The sequence below is a fragment of the Brienomyrus brachyistius genome, chromosome 1 (assembly GCF_023856365.1).
Source record: "Brienomyrus brachyistius isolate T26 chromosome 1, BBRACH_0.4, whole genome shotgun sequence".
Lineage (NCBI taxonomy): Eukaryota > Metazoa > Chordata > Actinopteri > Osteoglossiformes > Mormyridae > Brienomyrus > Brienomyrus brachyistius.
In genome coordinates, this window is record NC_064533.1 from 3,809,391 (window position 1) to 3,832,375 (window position 22,985).

The window sequence follows — 22,985 nt, forward strand, 5'->3', positions numbered from 1 at the left end:
AGGGACATGGCGGATAACGGCTGGACACAGGGACATGGCGGATAACGGCTGGATACAGGGACATGGCGGATAACGGCTGGACACAGGGACATGGCGGATAACGGCTGGACACAGGGACATGGGGGATAACGGCTGGACACAGGGATATGCCAGATCATGGCTGGGCGGCTAACAGTCAGCACCTATTTCTCCTGCCTTTTCTCTTCTCTTAACCCCTCTGTGGTCTTCACAACATCAAAAAACAAGTTTGTTTGGTCCCCACAGTGTAATATAAACATAATGAAGAGACACACAGACACACACAAAGATATGTCCACTCTTTTTAGTAAAGTACAGTATGCGCCCTCTACAGGCACAGACTCTGTAATAACACCTCTCACTTTGGTAATTGCAATTTTTGAGTTGAATGGTTACTTTTTATTCTCTTTCTTTTTATTTTTCCTTGCAAGTAATAATCTGCTGTCACCATGTTGTGTGTTTTACATTAAATATAAACAAAGAATGACCCACAATGTCATGCCTGTGGCTGCAGGCCTCAGGGATCCTGCGCGTGCGGAACCTGCGCGTGCGGAACCTGCGCGTGCGGAACCTGCCAGTTGGTGTGCCGGCTTGAGCGAATACCTCCAACCCAAATCCATCCCTGTTTTGCTGCATGTACAGAGATGCCAACCAAACCCTAACCCTATACCTCCATTATAAGACGTCACTTAAAAACCAGAGAAAAAAGTCATATCTCAGTTTTATTCCTCAAAATAAATCTGTGACAAATCAGAAATGACATTCACCATTAATCAGTTCAGAAAGTATTTCTAAAACCCATTTAAGAAAAATGCTCCTGCTATGGTCATGACGCGCTGAAATGAACTGACTGCTGTAAGGGTTCTTTTGATAAATAGTTTCTTCTATGAATACAGACGCCTAGCACTATATTCACAGAAGGGCAATAAAAATGTAAATGGAAATTACAGTTGAAAGCCAGTGAGAAATACAATATTCATGAAACGGTAGCTTTTTACTGGAGTCATTTATACAGGTATAAGAATTTTGATTCTAGTAGTAAATTGTCTAGGGCTAACCATGGCTAGAGAGTGTGTGTGTGTATGTGTGTGTGTGTGTGAGAGAGAGAGAGAGAGAGAGATGGGATTCCTGTTAAAACTGAGAATTAGACAGACATTCACTCATGAACACAACTCTGTAGGTCAAACTTTTTACCTTAGATGAAAAAGGACCCTTTATGTTACATAAAAATTAAAACAGCTGAACTGCTGGTTAGTATATTACAAAATGGATCAAATTCATAGCTTAATATCTCATTCATTGAATATACAGCATGTTGTATTAATTCATGCCAAAAAAACAACAATAAACTGACATTTCTTGAAAAAATGAGTCATCAATTTTTGCCATAAAAAGTTAACAGCATAATTATAGAATTAAAAATTCACCCTTTGAACTTGAAAAATGTTGAAACAATTTAACTTTAATTAAATCGTCTTGATCTGTTAATTGCCAACATGAATGTGTAAAGCTGGAAGTATGGAAGCCATCAGCACAGTGTAAATGGTAAAACTATGAGATTATGACCAACACGCCTGCGAGATGTTCGGCAGCCTTCAAGGCGTCTGCCGTTCCTTTAAGCCGACGAGTCCATAGCATCTCGGTGACATCAGTGGGTCAAAAAGCTGCACCAGAATGCAAGAAGGCGTTTCCTTCTAAAGAAAGAAGAGAACAGAGCCAGTCAGATCTTCTGGAAGCCACATTAGATATGGAGCGTTTCACTACTCCGTTGGTGATTGTGGGCACCTACACGGCAGTGTTTCACACAATCGTTTCAGGTCTTTGCCGAAGGTATAGACAGCCATGCCCCGTCCGGGACTAGAGTCAAGAAACCAGACTCTCGTACACTTTGCACACTTCAGTGGGTTGCTACAATATACAGACTCAAACCAAATTCATTTCTTAGCAGATGCTTTTGGCCCAAGCTACATACAACTGGGAAGGCAGAGTGAAAACAATTCAGATTAAGGGTCTCAAGGGCGAAATCGTTCTGCCGACCGTGAGCCGTGAACCGTCCACCTTCCCCTCATGGGCACAGAGACCAAACCCGCAGAGTTACACAGCATCCCCTAAATGAAATGAAGGCGTGTTTATGGCCATCCTGGGAGAAGATCATCACGTAAGCTTGGTCAGCTTCCTCCAAGGCTGATTTCCTCATTGCCGACGAGACAGAGATCATCGTAACACCGTATGGTGAACATTCTCCCCAGCTTTGAGAGTCAGGAACCCGACACTCAACTCCAAAAACCCCCCTTATCTGCAGGTACATGGTTGTATGTGGCTTGCATCCCACAGCAGGGTCATCAAAGGTCAGCTTCATGGTTCTGGGACTGCAGTCCCCTAAATCTGGGCGAAATGGACGCAATGAGCCATCTGCGCATCACTGCTGTCCGCTAAGGTCTCCGATGACATGATGCCGCGTTTAATGTCGGAGTCATCTCCGCGGTTACTGCGGCTGGAAGAGAAGAGACCTTTTTCTCTGCAGCTGGCATATGCCGTTTTCGTGCTTCGTGACGCAGGGCCGCAGTCTGGGCCTGCTAATTTTCCTCTGCTCTTACAGGCTCTGACCTCGGGGCTTTCGCCCCAAGGCAACACATAAAGCATCCCAGTGATCCAGGTCAGCCGGAGGTCTTGGGGACCCTGGTGGGCAGCCTAACCTTCAGGTGAAAGGGGAACAAGATGTAGGACAGGAGCGTCCAACCTTATTTAGCCATATTTTCAGAATGGGGGTGAAAGTAGTCAGGGGGGAGGGCAGCGGTAAGCACTGAATCTTGTTAGATGGTCATATGTTTCCTCTCATTTGGCGGACTCTGGGACCCCCCCAGATCTCCCACTGGGAACCACCCACCTCCCACTAGCGTGAAAGCACTAATTATGCTCATGCTGTATCAAAATCATTGGCTAAGGATAGGTTTGGCCCCTCTGTATGAATTATGACTCCTCTTATGCCCCCCACCTTAAAAAACCCTGGAATTTCCCCTGCATCTGGTGATGTAGAGAAGCACACCTTCAGCACACAGCTCTTCACACTGTCCACAATGATGTTTCCCCACCCGGTCCTCGGGGACCTGCAGCGGTCCACGATTTTGCTCCCTACTGGATTGGAGAACACTGCACTATGGTGTCAAACCGGCAGAATCCCTCCAACTGAGAAACCCCTTCTGAGGCAAAGAGGGGCAAAGAGTAAGATTTTCCACTATCACTGTCCTAAGGAACGCATTCTGCTTCATAAGACTAAAAACATGCAACGCCTACTTTAACTGATATAACTGATGTTAAATGACATGACAGCAGACCATAAAAATACAGGACTAAAAATGTTTAAAATGCCTTCTTGTGGAAATAATGGAAGCAGGTGGAGACACTGAAGGCAGAGGTTAAAAAAAGATTTGGCTTTTTTTTTTTTATTCTCGAATTTCCCTCTCCCTAGGCGAGCTTCACGACAGAGATAAAGTTAAAGTGGCTCGCTAAGTTGACGCCCCCTCAAAAAATGGCATCCTAGGCAGCCTCAAGTAGAGGTTTTCAACCTCCGGTCCAAAAACCGGTCCTGATCCGTGGCCAGTGTTCCACTGGGCTGTGGAGTGCTTGGAGTTTGGCGGAGGGGATGGTAAATTTAATTTCCAAAAATAAACTCAATATTTAATATTTTTTATTACCACTCACGTTCAAGCATCCTGTAAATAGTTAAAGTCATGAAAATGGTCTGCCTCTGTTTTAAAGTTCTGTGAAATTCTTGTGTGACGTAAACCAGTGCAAAGGACGTCAAAAGGCTGGGAAACCCAAACCTACATGGTAGCCTGATACTGGCAGAGATGATGGAGTAAACGGCAATGCTCCAGTGATGGTTAAGTGATAAACTGCAGCGTGATGATGCAGCGTGATGGCACCCATCTCTCATTTGTGGGATTATGGGAGTTCTCCTTACATAAGCAGGCCCCTATGGGGGAACCCCGAGGCTTGATGGAGAGCAGAGACGGCCATTCAAACATGAGTTTGATCCTGAAGGGCTTCGTGAAGCAGCAGAAAGAGTGAGACTAGCTGGAGCCCCACGGTCCAGCGAGACTCAGTTAGAAGCTGGATGGATCTTTCATCCAGACAATTATGCAAGTCAGAAGGTGTTTCAATGGGAACCATTTCAGAAACTACAGGATTGTGGCTTTAATGACCCAACTGCACCATTAACCCAGTAAGACAATATAAGCACAAGTAGTGAATAATTCTAAACTTCAGTGCTGTTTCCATATCTGCTTTTCCTATTTTTACTCATGTAGTGTTAATTTATCAAAGACATGGCAGTTCAGAAACATCTGCTCTCCACAGATGGTCTACACCTTCACCGGCAGGTGTCCCTTTACCTAAAACGCGGAAATGGGAACACATGCCAGCTATTCCCGACTTCCTTTGAACACAAAAACACAACGGAAGATGTGTGCTCAACATCTGACCGTACATAATGTCACCAGATACTCAGCACAAAAGAGAAAAAGAATGAATTAATTTAGATTGTTAGATGAGAGCAAACAGCATCTGGGCTGAAGGGTATTTTGGTACAATATGAAAACAGCTGATCGCCATGTGTGAAACTTTCCAAGAGGCCGTCATGCTGTTTGTCCAGGGAGAGGAGAGAGAGGAGAGAGAGGAGAGAGAGGAGAGTCATTACAGCTCAGCTAGGGCTGGTGGGATCGTGTCTACAATTTTTGAGAATCTACGTGGCAGGATGCTACGATCAGGCCTTAAATGAAGCTCCTCCTTCTGTAAGTGAAGGGGCTCCATTAGCAGGCAACAACCAGGAACTCATTGTTCACAATAAGTGTGACTGACAGGCCAAAGCTATTGGGGGAAGAGTGGAGAGGACCCTTAATCGCTAACAGGCGGGCGCCATCCATCACACCTGTATCATGTGGTGTGGACATTACCTGTTCCTTCAGGTAGCAGAGACGGTCCAGGAGGATCAGACCCTCGATGCAAGGAGCCAAGGACACCTTTAACTGAGTTAAGAAAAGCATGCAATTGAGATCATGACAAACTACCTGTCAGTCTGCAAAATCCAACTCTACTCAATTTCTATTAAGTTTTCTGAAACTTTGATCCAGTTCACACTATGAATGACTTCAGATTTGAACAGAAGTCTCAAGCATCCTTCCTAAACTTTAAACAAGCAGTCATCACGATTGACAGGAAACATACACACTTCTAAGGTATTTGGGATTTTCACGGCCCATTAGCAGAGCTAAATTAATTATAATATAGAGTTGCGCATGTGACGATGTTGGATCCAGCACGAGCAGCAACATTTCCTGTGTTTTAGAAGGAATTAACCTTGACTGAGCTCAATAAATGGAGGGCTGCTGGGATAGGTATTGGGTTTTGTTGTTTATTTTCTTGCTTGAATCCAGCTGCGGCTTGCGGTGCCGATTTCTGAGGGAGTCAGAGTAACGTTACTCCACCTCGGAGTACCGCGAGAGTATTGCCTTACAGCCGGGGGGCACCAGTGGGTAGCTGGGATACACTGGAGACAGTAGGGGTGGCTGTGTGTACCCGGGGTCATGCGCTATGCTCAATTCAACACATTATCCGCTGTGCTATACCTCTGCCAGTCATAACAAGGGCACAGCTCACTTACTGCCAGGTGAACGACTCTAACCAGGCCACGGCGGGAAAACTGAGCTGTGCTGACTGAAACTGAACTGACAGAAGGCCAGGAGCCTATCCCGCCTGACTCTTGTTTTTTTTTTTTGTCCCTTGGGACCTCAGAGCAGAAATTTGCTGTATAAGTCTCCAGCTACACCAGCTGTGTTGAAGCACATGCATGTCCATCAATGAACTGGGAGCAGATCATGGATCCCAGATCATGGATCCTTGGGCATCTTAGCAGTTTGGAATGAGACTGGCTTAGATACATAACCAAGAGCATACATGCAGTCCTCAGTTGTCTATAATAGAAATTCACCTCAACTATGTAGAAGACCTACGTCTTACTGAAAAGACTGATAACCGATGTACTTTTCTTTATGTGACTCCTTATGCAACACACAAGCTGGACTCAAGTCAGGCTATTGTCCTAATGACATCACATATGAGGATTTACGGGAAGGAAGCATGACCCACCATGTTGAAGGCTTCCATCTCCTTCTTCCTTGGCAGATATTTCTCGTGGTAACTTTGGATCAGGCTGTCAGACAGCTGAGAAGGAAGATCGGATATTTAGCCAACGACTCTGGAAGAGTGAATCGCCAAAGTTACACCAAAAGCCACATGATGATTATTAATGTATCACTGAAGCAGAGAAAGAGAGAAGAGGGAATAAAATCACATCATGTCCTGGGAAAATGCCAGAATACCCAGGAAATAGATGGAGAAGACGTCCAACTAGCCTGAATCCCAATGATGGATGAGAGAGCAAAGCTGTGCTTAAGACCCAAGACATATTGAGTCCAAGTGTTTGGGCCAGATCTGCAATACCGCCTGCAGGTAGCTGGAACCTCAATTCATTCATTCATTCAGTCAGTTAGTCCATCCTTCCATCCATCCATCCATCCATCCATCCATCCATCTTCTGTAGGTGCCTATTCAGGGGTGCGAGCTCAATAGTCATTTAAAAGCAAATCTTTGGAGAACTACTGCTGAAGATGTCTGACTGGTATGAAAGGTCAGAGACACTGGAAATCCAGGAGACAAGGCAAAGGGCTTCCAGACGTCATGAGATATGAGTGAGGCTGATGGTGACGTTCAAAGCCGCTATGGGAGAAGCAGCTACGCTTCTGTGGCAGCAGGGAGTTATACTAATTATATAGAATATAATGAAATGTGTAAGTCAGAATATTCACATTAACTTCCCATTCATTTAAATGTTGAATGTGATTATAATTAGTTCTGAAGGAAATTCTACTTCATCTACTTCATCTGATGATGCTCATGCCTGGGAACTGTTTAAAATGTAGTTTGTTTTATTTGCTATCTTAGCTAAATAGCTGGTTTTTGCTTATTGTGATGTCGTCACAGTCAAGGACACCAACTTCCATTATCTCAAGGAATATCTTGCAGCTTAAGTGAATGCGAAGTATTTTCTGATTGAAATAAAAAATAATCCGATACGAATTAGATAATTAAATGGTGTCCAGAAATACACTCTACAACCCAGCACTGACCTTTGAGTCATCGAGTTCCAGCTTCTTTAGGGCTCTTCGGACATAGTCCACAAACGAGGTGGCTTTGGAGAACACGTTCCCCACACGCTTTTCACTGTCAAGGTCAAAATCGGCCATACGTGAGACTTCTATGGGGGGAAGCGACACATCTTTCTGAAATCACTTTATCATAAGAGATAACAAAGGCCTTATTTTTTCGATGCTTATCTTTTCGAGAGACCTACCACACCATGAAGATGCGAGCCTGAACCTACCTGACATTATTCCAGGGCCGATACTCCCTGAGGATTCAAGGTCTTTGGTGTCCCATCAGTACAGCCCTAGAACCCTCCCCAGACAGCCACAAAAGAGGGTCGTTCCCAAAAAAATGATACTGGGCTGTTTGTTTTGGTGACGGCACAGGAAGTCCAAAGGCCCTGAAATGTTACCTTCAGAACAGCTCCTAGTTTCCTGGAATCTCCCATCACCCCAGTCTGCTCTGCTTTCTAATTCTGGTCTTTTTTGTTTCTAAATCCTTGGCAGCTCAAAGAAGGTAAAATGTAGATCATACTAGAAATATGAAATTAATTATCCACTAAAATTTGAGTAAACTCTGTGCTATAATTAATAACCATGAACCACGATTCCCGTTCCAAGAACACAGGATTGATTTCCTCCTTATAAAAACAAACATTAAGCATTAACTCCTACCAGAACAAGGATGAGAGACGACATGTAAACTAAGGAACCTGCAGTGAATCTGCCCTTTTTAAAGAGACGAACTGTAATATTAAACCCGTATGGAGCCGTTGCAGGATGCAATTTGCCTGGAGGCACCACAAGTAACTGACCTGAGGCTTCGAACATTATGGAAGCCAGACCAAACGTGTGCGGCACAGGGCTTCGTCTGTGCTCCAGCAAGTCAGTGTGCTACAGTGTGTACCAAGAGCTACTGACCAAAAGGCTCAAACTGTGAAATCTGAATATGAAGAACATCGATCTATCCATCCATCCCTGTTGCGTAATGCTTTATCTAGGACATGAAGCAGCGTCTCCCAATCCAGTCTTTTGGGGACCCGCAGACAGTCTGTGTTTTTACTGGGAGGGAGCAAAAATGTGAACTGTCTGGCAGAGAACTGGGAGGGAGCAAAAACATGTACCGGCTGTGGGTCCCTGCGGACCGGACTGGGAAACGCCGACATTCTTGGCTGTATACAAGAAAACACAGAGCACGAGGTAGGGACACCCCGTCTGAGATGGGGAAAAGTCCAGCAGAAATTATTTTAATTATTGCTTGGATATATGCAGCCCCAAAAAGGTGTTTGGACACTTCAGGCTTCACAATGCTTAAAGTCAGAAGTCAGGTGAGAAACAGCAGCAATTAGTTTAGTGTCTAAACACTTTATGGGATCAGTGTAGGCCACCTCTGAGCTGGTGCAAACTCAGAGTATCCAAGGATCTTTTACCAGCATCTGAAAGCATTAAACTTAAAGTACTATCTTCATAGAGGGCAGTTCTCAGAAGTGCTGGTGCAAACATAGTACCACAGTATCACAGAGGAATCTCACGAACTCACAGGAGCGTCTCAGCAGTTGTGGGTTAAATGTAGGACAAATATGGCCTGACTGTAAATGCGTGGAGTGACCACTTCGGTCTGGGGACCGATGGAGACCGTTGGAGACCAGCCAGAAAACCCTAAGATGCTCTCTATGCCTCCCGTAAGACCACATCTCTTCGGAGATGGAGACCCAGCTCACCTCTTAAACGCATCATAGTAATCCCGGAGAATAACGTGAAGGATGGCCCGAAAAAACAAGGATTCACTGGGAAGCTGTGGGAGAAACAGGAACGAGAATCCCGGAAGACAGAGCATGGGTAAGAACATTTAAACTGTAAAACAGGGAAACTGAAAGTCACATGCAGAGAGCCTCAGCAAAGCCGGGATCTGGTGTAAATAAGAGTCACATAAACATCTGGGCTCATGTTCAATGAGGCGACACTAGCTTACAAGTGTGGTAGGTCTTCATAAAATCTACAGCTTGGTAGGACTGGTCAAATTAAAGTTCTAGAAGTTCTGCTTTCGTTACATAGAGAAGATTTCATAGTAACATCTGGGATGATCACATTTGGATTCAAAGAACATACTTCTGCCCGTCATACTTCTGTCTGAGATTCCACCACAGCCTCTGCCAGAGATCTATTCCCTCGATGCATGTCTTTTGCACTCGTTGCCAGTAACTATGGCCTGTTTTAAATATGCTCAAAATACTTCCACGAACTCAATACTCTGGATGATTAATACACAGAGGGAGCCGTCCAAATGTTTAACTCCTAACGCCATCTTTGGAAGAGAAACTGTGGTCAGAACATGTAATCCATCTTTGTAGACTCTAATAAATATTCAAGCGCAGAGGTGACATGGGCAATACAAAGTTCTACGCAGAGTCTGGTCTGATACCATAGTTCTGTTACCTGTTCACCTCCACATCATGGTGCTGGACCACGCTCATCATTCAGGTTCTTGGTCAGCCAAGGTCGTAGACTAACGGTCAGCCTACGACTGAGTGGACACGCCAGTGGAAATGTGCCCCTGAACACAACCGGGCGTGGTGAGTATCCGGACCCCAAGTGGGGAAATGTCAGTTTGCTGTTTCGCTTACTCGGACTGATGGAAGGACATTCCGTTTACCTCTGTGTCTTGGGGCTGGACTGAACACCGTCTAAGGTGGAATCTTGGGGCTGGACTGAACACCGTCTAAGGTGGAATCCTGGGGCTGGACTGAGCACCGTCTAAGGTGGAATCCTGGGGCTGGACTGAACACCGTCTAAGGTGGAATCCTGGGGCTGGACTGAACACCGTCTAAGGTGGAATCCTGGGGCTGGACTGAACACCGTCTAAGGTGGAATCCTGGGGCTGGACTGAACACCGTCTAAGGTGGAATCCTGGGGCTGGACTGAACACCGTCTAAGGTGGAATCTTAGGGCTGGACTGAACACCGTCTACGGTGGAATCTTGGGGCTGGACTGAGCACAGTCTAAGGTGGAATCTTGGGGCTGGACTGAGCACAGTCTAAGGTGGAATCTTGGGGCTGGACTGAACATCGTCTAATTCTTTCAAATCAGTGCTTAAATACACCAGAGTAAATCTCATCTAGGACTAGAAACTTTGATAACTTTGATAAGAAAAACACAAAAATACTAACCACGCTTCTCCTGATATTCATTTTTATTCCTTACAATCCTGTGATCCACAGAGGTATTTATCTAATCTAAATCTCATTATTTTTATCTTAGTCAGAACCAGATGCCTAATGGAGAGTTTGGAACTAAAGGTTATTGTTTTAATTCAGCTTATCAACAGCCACCTGTACGACTGACCACTGAAATTTATGGGCTGTAGCATCCCAGTAGCTGCCAGCATAAACCTGTGGGATTTTTATCTTAAAGACAAAAACTGAATCGCGGGGGGCTGCGTGAAGCTTGGCTGTGTAAATAAGTCTGCCTCTCCCTCCTCGCCTTCCGTGCGAAAGATTAAGTCACATCCGACGACAGATGGCGTTCAGCAAGTAATCTTCCCCGCAGCCAACATCTCTTCCCGAAAGCTGCCTACGTCCAGGAGATTTACACACCCCCCCCCCCACGAAGTCCCCGCCTCTCAGCTCCACTCCCCTGTAAACATCCCAGTCGAGTTTCACCAGCATAACCCCCCTGTCAAATCTCCAGCATCCAAGCCTGCGGACTGATCCAAGCCTGTGCCTGTGCAATCTAAGGCCCTGTCACGTGATATGAGCTTCAGGAAGTGACATCGTGTTGGGTCACACACACCCATCTGACGTCATATATACTCCTTTCTACAGAACTGAATTTTAACTATATTTTTCCTCTGGAATTAAGAATAGAGATATCTGGTGAAGACAAGATCCAGTTTCAACAGCAATTATATATTAGATTATTTTGATACTAAATCTTGCGTACATTTCAAGAATTTAAATACGCATTTAGATACATGTGTTAGAATTCGTACGGCCGGTTTCTAATGATGAATAAATATAGATAAATAATATTCTGACATGTTCAGTGTTGTTAGTTTTAAGAAAAAATCCACAGCTGTACTGAAAGGTACCGTAAGAACAACAGAGAAAAATCTGTCCTCATTGACCATGAGCCCAAATGTTTGCATGACTTGTTTTCTGTCAAATCCTCAGATTATGAGACGACACTCACCCCCTGTCCCGCTGAGACACGCTCCAAGGCCTTAAAAAAAAGAATCACATGACAAAGTGCTTAGGGTTTTAGTGACAACAGCGTAAAAACAGCAGGAGAGGTTACAGAGGATACAAACTGGAATTTATAACCACCTTAATTGGCCTCTATGAATGTGGAAATGGAAACTTGGAAATGCCCTAAATCCTGTTGGTTTTAACTGACAATGTCCAATTAGTAGGATCCAGTGTAGCCTGGACTGGGAAGCAGTTAGCTGTGTGGTACACTGCTGGAGAATGGACGAGTGCAGGCCTTCACGAGGCCGGGGCGTGAGCGGGCGACAGACCTACCAGGCAAGCAGACATCCTGGCGTTTCTGCCACAACACCACCGCTGGTCTCTTAAGTGCCGGCTCATGGGGAATCCCCAGCCCCCAGTCGGGCCGTCTACAGAGAAACATATAAAGAGCCCCATGAGGTCCCCACACAGCAACCACACACTCCAGGAAGACTAGTGTCAGGAAGGCAGAGAGTGCCTCTTAAGGTGAGCATGGAACTGGACCCGTGCCTCTATGGTTCTACTCCAAACATACAAGAGTACAGTCTTGGGATTATGGGATTTAATAAATCGTGGCTCAAAGACGCTGCAAACACCAGAGTACGTCCTCCAGAAAAACACATCCACAAGTGTTACATAGTTAAACTCCATGGTTTCACACTCGCATGATGCAGACGCTCCTTTGACGCGAAAGTCAACAAACAGGCTCCGTGACAAAATGCCTTTAGATCAGAGTTTTAAAAACCTAAATATTTTAAAAATGCCAAAATCGCTGTCTTCACAGGTCTCAGTTTCAATAAAAATCGAATAGCTAGTTCAACAAATACTTTTACCTTCACTATCCATATACGACAGTAGACGACTTTGCAGCGTTTGACGCTACAAACTTTACAGCACATTAACAGAAGCAGAACTTTCTTCGGTGCAGTGATTCACAACTAAGCACCTGTGGACAGGGCAACAGCCGGATAATGGTTTGGAAAAACAGATGAAACTATTTCAAACATGGTTGAATGATCCCATTACTATGATCCCTCTGGACGTTATAGGGGTCTGCATGGATTACAGGCAAATTCCTAAACTCAAATCATTTCTTAGTTCAGCCCCTTCTATGTCGGCCTTGTGAGGTCAAGATTTATGGGTGGAGCCACACACAGAGGGGCACCGGCTCACCACATGAGGATGGGGGTGGGTGGTCGACCCACCCAGGTAGATTACCAAACAATGGGAGAGCTGCATAGCCCTGGACCTGAGCACCGCTGTGCGTTCTAACGCTCTGGTGTTCAAAGAAGACCCAAATGAGGAAAATGGGTTTGATTTGGCAGTGGAAAAGAAGTTCGACTTAATCCCTCCAGGTCCTTGTGGTGTTCATCAGACTTCACATCCTCCGAGATACATCTGCTCCAGCAGGAACCCACCTTGGTTTGATGACTTCAAGAGGAGTTCATGTAAGATTTACAGCATTTGGCAAAGGAAGTAAAGAGCACCGTTTGTGAGCAGATCTGAGCAGGCGAAGACGGGAAAAATGTAACGTGAGATCACCTGACATTTTCACAGCGAAACGGATCCCATCCAGAAACACGATGCTACTGTCCAATGCAACTGCTAGTCATGCAATTCCACGAAAAGCCTTCCAAGATAACAATGAGATTTTAATCATTTTTAATGTTCTGTGAGGCAACAGTTTTAACAAACACAATTATCAGCTGTTTTTAATTATTTATGTTTTGTAAGCGCTATTAAATTCCTTTTAGACGATGCCATCTGTTGGCAAATCGCAGCTCCTGCAACAGCAATCAATTAAACGATCAATGTTAATTAATAATCAGGTTCCAAACATTCTGTAGTTGTCTTTTTCGACACATAGTTTGATCAACTTCCCTACAGGATTCATCCATCAATAAAAAAATGTGCTGTCAGTTCTCATGAAGACAAAGCAAGCAATGAATTGAAAGGGTTACAACAATTTAAACTATTACAACCATAACGTCTTGGACTCCCATACGGTTTCCATGGATACGGCTGTTGATTTTTTCCCCCCAAACCACTGCAGGAACGCCGGAGGATGGGACCCTGCTTTTGTGGTGCCTTTCACTCTGCACCATGGACACGATGCAAATGTAAAGCAAACAAGCACCTTGCGGAAAGCGCTATAATGCGGAACAGGACTGGACATCGCCGACTGACAGAAGGTTCATATTCTCACACACTGGGTCCGATAAAGTTCAATATTCTACATCGACAGAGAGCATCCTTCTCCGCCGCGAGTCCTTTTCCTCCTGTCAGCTACCGACTCCGGTCTGAACTCCACAGCTGGTGAGCCAAAACAGGCGTCTAATGGACAGCAGATGTGTTTCAATTTATTGAGTTTTACGGTCACTCTGCATTGCATTCCTCAAGGCAACAAGTGTGTTCACTCATCCACAGCGGCGTGAGCTGTTTCCACCATCCCAAAGCCTGGGGGGGCGGGGGGAAATACTGTAGCATAAACATTATTAAAAAAAATAAATAAAAAAATTACACAAACAAAGGATTAAAGAGTAGCAGTTCAATCCTCTCCTCCGTTAGTGAGTGCAGAAAATTATGCATGGGCTCTCTGACTGCAAAGGGACCACAGTACTGAAAACAACGGCTGAGCTTCCCCTATGGACCTTGCTGGCCTAACCGAACTCTCGGCTTGCTCTCCGGCAGTGAGGTCACCGCGAGACAGCTTAGCAGCAAGTAGATGCACAAACCATGGCGTGAGGAGCAGGCCCCAAGCTGAACACAGATCCCAAGATCCCCGCCTCTTTTGGGTAGCCTCCAGTCTCCTCTATAGCTCCCTCTGGTGGGCGGTTAGAGCAGGTGTTCAACGCAGACTAAGATTTTGGTGCCAAGAAGGGACGGAAAGAGTTCATCTCGGTCCAGCCACAAAGCCGTCTAGCCGCTCCGGTCCGAAAACAGCTCATCAGTGTCAGCACTTTCCAGGGACTGAAAACGCCAGATTTATGTGGTCGCGAGGAAGGCCCACAGGGGAAAAATCACATCCTACAAATATACTCGACAAGTTTCTTCAGCTTCTAGTGGTGAAATTTCCTGCTCAGCTGCCCGACTTTGGTCTGGACATGAGGAATATCTTTGAAGTCAAGTAATCCCTTTTTAATAACCGTGAATTGTAGCATTGCACCTATAATTAAGATGCACCGATTACGCATCAAAATGTCTCAACTGACAAGGTGCATTATGGATAAAAAAAAAACGGAAAATGTAGATTAGAGGGCTCTACTCTGGTACTCCAAGCAATTTACAGTGTAAATTCACTGTCCCAGATTCAGGTGCAGTGGAAAAAACGAACTGAACACAATTTACTTGTCTACCCTTTACCTCGAACACCAGATCGGTCCAAAAAACGGCATTAATTACAAAATAATGAAGGGTTCTGAAAAATAAAATGCAAGGAATGGACTGGAGGGCAATCCAACCCAGAAACCGCAGTAGGGTCACATGGCAGGGCTACACAGATAAGGACATGCCGGGGGGGGGGGGGGGGGACGTAAGCCAAGGTCTTGTTCTGGATCAGCGCCAACTCTGGCCTTTAAACCACAAGGAGCCCCATGGCATCATTTAAAAGCGTCAGGCATGTTTTTATTTGACTTTTATAGCTGTTTATTCCATTAGCCTGAGCTGATTTCTTCCACAGAAGTCAACCTTTAATCCCTTATAAACACTTTCTGCGGGGAGGAGTTTCTGGAATGATCTGACGGTGCCTGTGTTTCTCATTGCAGTGTAACCCAGAAACGCAGTGGTCCAGGTCTTGGGGAGGAAGTATTTACAGCAACCAAGGACTGGATAACCTCCCATATAATTACCCCCCCCCCCCCCCCAATGGTACAAATGTGATTGTGACAAAAAAGAACACACTCGCCCACTAAGAACCCCGAGGGATGGAAAAAACATTTTAACGACTCCGCTGCAAATTTTTGATTTGGAAAAAGCCCAGAGGAACATACCCCCCCCCCCACCCTGAAGCAGGCAGTGGTAAGCAAGCGAGAACAAACACCAGTGAGGGCAAAGACTCCTGTCAACCTGGAGATGGCGAGTTTACACTGGGCGCCACATGAAGACGGCCCAAAGCCTACAAGGCTGGCTAACAAGCACAATGCATCACCTGCGTAACATCCGCTGCATGCCAGTTGCTCACATAATGCGATTACAGCCTTATTCCATTCACATTCAGCTGGCGGCCGCCTGACATTCGCAACGCACAGCCGGCTTCTTGAATAAGACAAGTTGGCCCTTAGCTCTGGGGGCTCTCCTAAACCGAAAATCCCCTACAATCTCCTCTCTGCCTCGGACTGAAATCCCTTTTGTTAAAACAAGGCGACCGGAGACCATTCTCAGTGCAGTTTTCCAGTTTCTAGGGGAAAACCGTCAGCAATCAGGACACCGCGAACTCAGACACCGTGCCGTGAATTTCCCAATACAATGTTTTTTGGGATTAAATGCATTTTCCACCCTCACTGCCAGAAACATTTTGAAGGCACGTTTCCACCAAAGCCTTTAAAATTCGATCTGATATTTAAATCCCACTCTGCTTCTCAATAAAGCTTCTATGAAGGTTTTATTCACCTAGAGGATGCATTATACGATCAGGCGGCCAGCGGGGTCACCTAAAGAGCTGTTTGTGCTGGAGGGCCCATCCGAAAACATGCCGGATAAGCGGACTCATGCAGCAGCTTTTCGGTTTTCAAATTTTTATAGCTCAGTGGTTTAAAGAAAAGGTTCTCTTCCAGTTTTATGAAGTGTCCCTGTTAAGTAATTAGTACACAGCAAATTCACGTGTGGTTGAGGCCTGCTATATATATTCTTAAACTTTGTAAGCAGGCAGGAAAAAAGGTTTATGAGTGCTTAGCTACTATTAGCTACTAATGGTTTTTAACACAAAGAGAACATAGTTCTGAAGGGGAGATTAATCTTTTTCAAAACCTCTTAAAAATCTTCAAAACGAGGCAGTCATTTCCACCTCCTAGATCTACCGAATTCATCATTTAAAGATACTAAACCTGAAGGCGCAGAAACCCTCATTATTCAGAGAGATTTGGACATTAGCCAGCAAAGAGCTTAATGCGCTTGAAATTAACAACATGAACATTTACTGTTCTTTCCATTTATCTATCTTTTTCTGCAAAAAATAGAGAGTACGCATTTCTTAGATTCACACGCAGTAAAACCTGCTCTTGACAGCAATAAAATATTTTTTTCAGAGTTGAAAACTGGTGCATCTTTTAAACCCTGGAACCAAGAGAAGCCTACTAAAATGTGCAGAAAGTTTAAGAAGTCACCGAGAGGGTAGGTTTAAAAATAAACACCTTCATATCTTCTTCTTGGAATCAACAGTCAGTATCAATGGAAACAACCATTACTAAAAGTGAAATATAGTTTTTCCATCTCTAAATATGCCTGACTTCAGACAGAACGTTTTTCCATCATAAAGCTCACAGTAAATCTCACGGGCTCTCTAAGGTAGCATATGCAGATGACGTGAATTTATTTTTTTTTTGATGCTGTAATTCTTGCATTTCTCCAGTTGGTAAAGCATGTAAATCCGAAAGGGTGCAAATCTTATTTCCGGTTCGCTGCCCTTTATTGTGTTGGGGTTTGTGAAGCTGCACACAGGTCAGAAGATCGAGGTTGAGGATTCGGCGCTGAAGCTTCTGCAGAGTCTCAACATAACAGTGCAAAGATCAGTCTTCAGCTTTGACAAATACAGTCTGATCAGATCCGGCCTGTCTTAAGGTACCTGTGACTTTCCAAAACGAAACGGTGTGAAAATTGACAGACTCAATAAAGGCCATGTTCCATACAGGCCCCCTTTAACACACTAACCCTGAAATCTGCTCCCAGCAGGAAAAATATTTATATTAAAAACCACGGTGATCCGGGACCGTTTTCGCTGGCAGGGAAGCAGATTCGTTAAATTAATTATCAGACTCGGGTCTGGCAAAGACTACAGAAAACTTCAGGGAGAAATGTGTGGCTGATTTTGGTTACGGTTTTGCTAAAATCTGCTTCGCTTTGGTGTGCTTTGGTGTGTGGTCTTTCTGCAGTGTGCTGACAGTACTGGAGCATTAAAGCGGGACTTAACGCCACACAACCAATCGTGGTTGGAGGTCACCCACGCCAGCTCTTCTGACGTGTATCCATCCCCTGTTCGCTTTTCGGGGATTTATACGAGCTGCGATGCGCTTGGATGTGACCCACGCTGGCTTCTCTGACGTGTGTCCATCCCCTGTTCGCCTTTCGGGGATTTATACGAGCTGTGATGCGCCCCAGAGCACAGCACAAATTCCTGGATAACCCTCAATGTCCAAATGCGGATATAGTAGCAATTTCACGAACCCACCCGTTGGGCAATGGAGCGTTTCGGCGTCCTCCTCCACAAGAGGCCTTTTCAATCTGAACTGGTAACTGAAGTGGCGGTGGGAGGGAAAGTTGTAAAAGGATACAAGTCCCCAGGAGAAACAGCAAACAACTGCATGAGCAGCTACATGGGCTGCAGGACCCCCCAGGGAGGGCAGGAACACAGCAAGCGCCCTCTCACCTTTAAAACCAGCCTTAAAACATTCCCACTCCACAGTGCCCTCGATCAGCGCTGCTAATCACCGTTGATGCTTTTCCTTTTATTCTTATTTTAATTGTCTTGTTAATTTTCCATTTATTGATTGCTATTGGGGGGCGGCATGGTGGTACAGTGGTTAGCACTGTCGCCTCACACCTCTGGGACCCGGGTTCGAGTCTCCGCCTGGGTCACATGTGTGCGGAGTTTGCATGTTCTCCCCGTGTCGTCGTGGGGTTTCCTCCGGGTACTCCGGTTTCCCCCCACAGTCCAAAAACATGCTGAGGCTAATTGGAGTTGCTGAATTGCCCATAGGTGTGCATGTGTGAGTGAATGGTGTGTGAGTGTGCCCTGCGATGGGCTGGCCCCCCATCCTGGGTTGTTCCCTGCCTCGTGCCCATTGATTCCGGGATAGGCTCCGGACCCCCCGCGACCCAATAGGATAAGCGGTTTGGAAAATGGATGGATGGATGGATGATTGCTATTGCTAGATCTTATTTTATATAAAGCACTTTGAATTATATCTGTGTTTTAAAATGTGTTAGATAAATAAACCTGTAAGGAGAGACATTACCAGAGGCACCAGGACACCCCTCTGCACACCGGAAATGGACTCACTGTCCCGTTAAAAAATTCCAAGATAAAATTAAAAAACCTGATTTCACATATTAAAAGGGAACGGTCCTAAAAAGTGTGTTTAGGCCACTAATATTAATTTGGTTTTTCTCTCAGACAAGCCAGCGGGTTTGTACCGAAAATAATCCTTTCGGTTATTAAAATGTTTGGAAGCCAACCATACAATGAATGAAATATCTAATTAAAATAATACTGGTTCTTGTACATAGTGAAAATGCTGTAGGAATAATTTATACAGCAGGGACCTGAGACGTAATGGGGTAGGACAGCATTCGGGGGGAGAAATCCTAAATAATTTAAATACAACGGTCTGCTTATTTGGGGGGTGAATGAAGCCAAATTAAATATTTGCGGGGGGAAGACAACACATCCCCGCCAACCCCCCCCCCCTGCTCAGACGCCAGGACTGGGAAAATCCTCCCCGCTGTTTAGTTTGATCGTGACGTCAAGCTACTTCAGTGCCAAACCACAGGCAAGGAAACTGGGGAAATTAGGAATCCCAAATGATGCAGTAAGGCAGATTGCTGAAGCGGGAAGCTGAGGTCTGCAGCTCGTCATGTACACTGGACCTGGGGAGGGGTCGCCGTGGGGTGCAGCAGGAACCGCACTGTGGAGGAAGCTCTGGGGATCTGGGAAGGAGTGCGTTCAGTCCCCGAGCGTCCATCGGGGATCGACCTCAGTCTGCCACGGGGGCGGGAAAGCCAGGGGAGCCTTACCTCCGGCGGGGTGATCGAACTCTTCTGATAAGAGATGGTAACAACACGACACGCTGCACAGCGCTCGCAGCTCCCGTTTGGCCACAAACATGCGCAGAGTGCTGGGCGCCAGGTCGCCGCATGTGTGCAGGCCGACGACAACCGCGTCCTGGCAAGGAAGAAGGGCCATCAGACGGGCGTTAATCGTCACGAGGAATGGGCACCGGAGCGTTAAGCAGGGCACAGTACCCCATGAATGTCTGAAAACATGCATTACAGATTAGTATTTAAAACAGATTTTGAGTTTATAAAAAGTGAATGGCAGAATTAGAGATGCTTTAATAATGAAAAGTGTATTTATTTCAATAAGAAAGTGAAATCTATTAATAAATAAAATTACTAATTTCTAATTATAAACAATGCCATATATGAAGGTGCAAATAAAATCTTTAAAAACGACCGTAAGTGGAATTTTATGTTGCAAACTGACGCTAATGGGGACGCCCCCTGGAGGTGTGGCTGCGTAATAACATCCTCATGTTGTCACAGTGGTTCCAGAGCATGTGAATGGAATCCTCCCAACGGCCGATATCTGCTTTTAGCTTTATTAGGGAATTATCAGAAGCATTCCACTTTTAAGGGCCCATAATACTGACTGGAAATATTATTTCACAACACACACAGTCCACAGAGGCTGAGCATTTCCTTGCTCAGATTGGCAGCTGGTGACTGATTGCACATCTGCTCAAACCAAAAAGCTTTTCTACATGTGCAGGTCTTTGGCCAGCCTCAAGAGGGAGGAGTAACTGTCTCAAAAGTTGGACACACAAGATACAAGAAAACAGAGGGAATTGTCGAAATGCTAAAGTATTAATAACGTGAAGTATATTACACAACTAATGGTTTTGCAACATTAATTTTGTTAAATAAACAAAATAATACTTGGGAAAGAAAAAAACAGAGAAAATCACCTGCAGGTCTGTGATAATGTCTCGCAGCTCTGTTTCCGCAGTGACGTATGAGGTCAGGGGGGAGTAAAGGCTGTCGTCCTTCGCGCTCTGCGCCTTCCTCTCCAGGTTTTTTCGCTTCCTCCTCTCCCTCTCCTCATTGGTCAGCTCACAGGGGGGCACACGGGACATGGGGGGCTCCACAGCCTCTGGAGAGAGGAGGCCCAAGAATGGGTCCTCCGGGCCGAGGCCGAAGGCTTCCGGCTGCGATCCGCCCAAGATGACCTCCGGGCCGCTCCCAGCTGACAGGATGTTCTCCTCCTCCTGGGCCTCATCTCCGGTTCCGCTGCTGGGCACGGAGGCCAAGGCTCTCCGGCGGCCGTGCCTCTGATAGGCCTTAGAGTACTTCTTCAGCTTCCTGTTCCTCTCCCAGGCCCCGTGGGTGTTTGTGCTGGAGGCGTCGATGCCGAACACCTTGAGGCCGTACTGCATGGATAGGAAGGAGCATAGGTAGCCCTTTCCAGAGCCGACGTCTATGACCTGTCCCCGGGGGGGGGGGGGGGGGGGGTGGCGGAGAGAGAGAGAGGGGAAGAGAGAAAGAGGGGGGAGAGAGAACAGATTACAGTTTGTATTCACATTAATCTCAATTAAACAAAGCTGATATACCACTCAGGCAGACCCCTGTGTCACCGCACAGAAACATATGGTTTGCAGAAATATGACACTCACCACGCCGAGCCCTGCAATGACTCACAGCGCATGTCGATCTTAAGACTAGAGCTGCAAAAGATATTACCTCACTTATACCCGACATGTGTCCATTACTGTCACCTTTAAATAACACAAAGCCTTACGAACCAAAAACAGTAAAATCATTAAATAATAAAAGTATTAAAAGTCTGAAGCTGAAATAATTGCAGATAACAGAGCACATCCGGTGGTGAAAGCGTCTCGTACCTGTCGGGCACAGCAGCAGCCGGCCAGACCGGCCACAACTCCAGACATGGTCTGAACCTCGTGAGACTTCTTGGAGTTCATAAACTCATCCGGCTCCAGCGTCACACCTGCAATCACACCTGGATTCATTTGCGAGACCCAGAGCCACGTTTTTCAAAGATGTTCGCGGCTCATAAATGTCAAACGCCACAGTGTGTGGGAACAAACGACGGCCCAGGAGGTGGAGGAAAGAGCACGAGATCTGTTCTTACGCCTTCCAGGCTACAGCAGGAAGGAGCTGATGTGAACTGCTAACATCAGATGGCTTCTCCAGGAGTGGGAGTTGGGGGGGGGGGTGAGATTCAGACCCTGCGGTCTGATGTCAAAGCCAATTGCTGAAACATGTTTCAGGAAGAGCCAAAGAAGACCTGATAGTCAATAAAAATTCTGTAATCTTCACGTCACCCACCATTCACAGATGATCAGTGTCTGTGCAAAGTCTGCACAAAAGCTCCTGCTTATTAAATAACTAGCTCGACAAACAGAGCATTACACTAAGAGCACAGGCACAAAAGTATCAGATAACAGCTACTTTACATTTATTTAATAAATGTTAGACTGCAGCCACTGACCTTTCGCAGGCAGGGCAGAGTCACTTTGCACAGGTAAAGCCTTCAATAACTCTGGCAGGGGCACAGAGACTCTAAGCGCAGGAAGAGAGTGTGCCCTGGCTGCGTCCAGAAGAGCCTCCACATCCTCCAAGCGCCCGGTCTCGCTACTGAAGCCGTAGCAACCCCTGTGCCTCCCTGGGAAGATTCCAGTTGGGGAAAAAAAAGTCTACAGGTGAAATGCTGGTTCCTGAATTTAACATTACTAACACCTTATTAACAATCCTCAAACAGAGATCACATCCAGGCATGTGTCCATGTGGAGGCCTCTTCTTTGAATGAGCTCCTCCTCAATAATATCACATGGTAGGTTTTTACAAGGTGTAAAGAGTTGTCACTGGAGAGCAGGGTCAGACAGGGCCCAGAATTTATATGATCACTCTTTTGATCATGGGATTTGAACCCACAACCTTCCAGTCAACCGCACAGATACCTTGCCAGATCTGTACGTGATTCTAAAGCAATAATCCCTTTTACGACAAATAATCAAAATGAAATGATACCAGCTGTCTTCAGCTGTGTAGAATACATCACATAATATCTGAATAACATGAATAAGCATTACGCATCGCACTGAAACATTCAAAGGAAACGTGAAATGAAAACGGATCTGGTCTTGCTTACCGGCTGGCGCCCTCCTCTGGCCAGTGGAATCAATAATAACTGATAAAACACTGTCAGCCGGCACGGCAACTAACTCGTTCCACAAATCGCGGGTGTAAAAGTCGACCGTATGGGCATTAGCAATGCATAGAGAGATGCTGAGAAAATCTTTAATAGCATCTATTGCTCTTTTAATACTATCGATAGACGTGCTTAATGCGCTCAGCGAAGACATCTTCCACGCACACCTTTTCTACTTTCCTGTAAATATTGTCTCCGTCTCATTGTTAAGACATAAGTAATCAACATCAGATTCTAAAATTTTCACACAGCACTCCTAACGAATATCATTTCGTAGTTGCGAATACACGTAAGTCGTATAAAGACCACCATTTCTTCACAGCAATGAAATCCACCTTTATTAGAATGAATTCTTGCTTTCAAATATCTGAATTTGATTAC

The 22,985-nt window shown here is 45.5% G+C and overlaps 1 protein-coding gene across 2 annotated transcripts; it reads right to left on the bottom strand.

Moving 5' to 3' along the window:
* Positions 1–723: 723 nt before the first annotated feature.
* Positions 724–22,810, bottom strand: mettl25 (methyltransferase like 25). 2 transcript variants are annotated; one of them, XM_049021378.1, is made up of 12 exons: positions 22,545–22,809; positions 21,885–22,058; positions 21,274–21,380; positions 20,341–20,856; positions 19,391–19,538; positions 11,738–11,832; positions 11,409–11,438; positions 8,942–9,015; positions 7,206–7,299; positions 6,166–6,240; positions 4,974–5,045; positions 724–1,712 (listed from the first exon to the last, which is right to left on the bottom strand). In XM_049021378.1, exons 1-12 carry the CDS (start codon positions 22,756–22,758, stop codon positions 1,614–1,616), a joined length of 1,698 nt encoding a protein of 565 aa, XP_048877335.1. In that variant the 5' UTR covers positions 22,759–22,809; the 3' UTR covers positions 724–1,613. The 2 variants fall into 2 exon arrangements, with proteins under 2 accessions (XP_048877335.1, XP_048877325.1); XM_049021368.1 differs by having other exon boundaries at positions 724–5,045; positions 22,545–22,810.
* Positions 22,811–22,985: the final 175 nt, after the last annotated feature.

What these genes read in the sequence shown, in the direction of transcription:
- mettl25 (XM_049021368.1), bottom strand. Translation starts at nt 22,758, where the DNA reads ATGTCTTCGCTGAGCGCATTAAGCACGTCTATCGATAGTATTAAAAGA. An exon ending in GTGTCTCAGCGGGACAGGGG is followed by an intron (nt 9,016 to 11,408) that starts GTGAGTGTCGTC and finishes TTTCTCCCACAG; the next exon opens with CTTCCCAGTGAATCCTTGTT. An exon ending in AGATGGAAGCCTTCAACATG is followed by an intron (nt 5,046 to 6,165) that starts GTGGGTCATGCT and finishes TTCTTAACTCAG; the next exon opens with TTAAAGGTGTCCTTGGCTCC.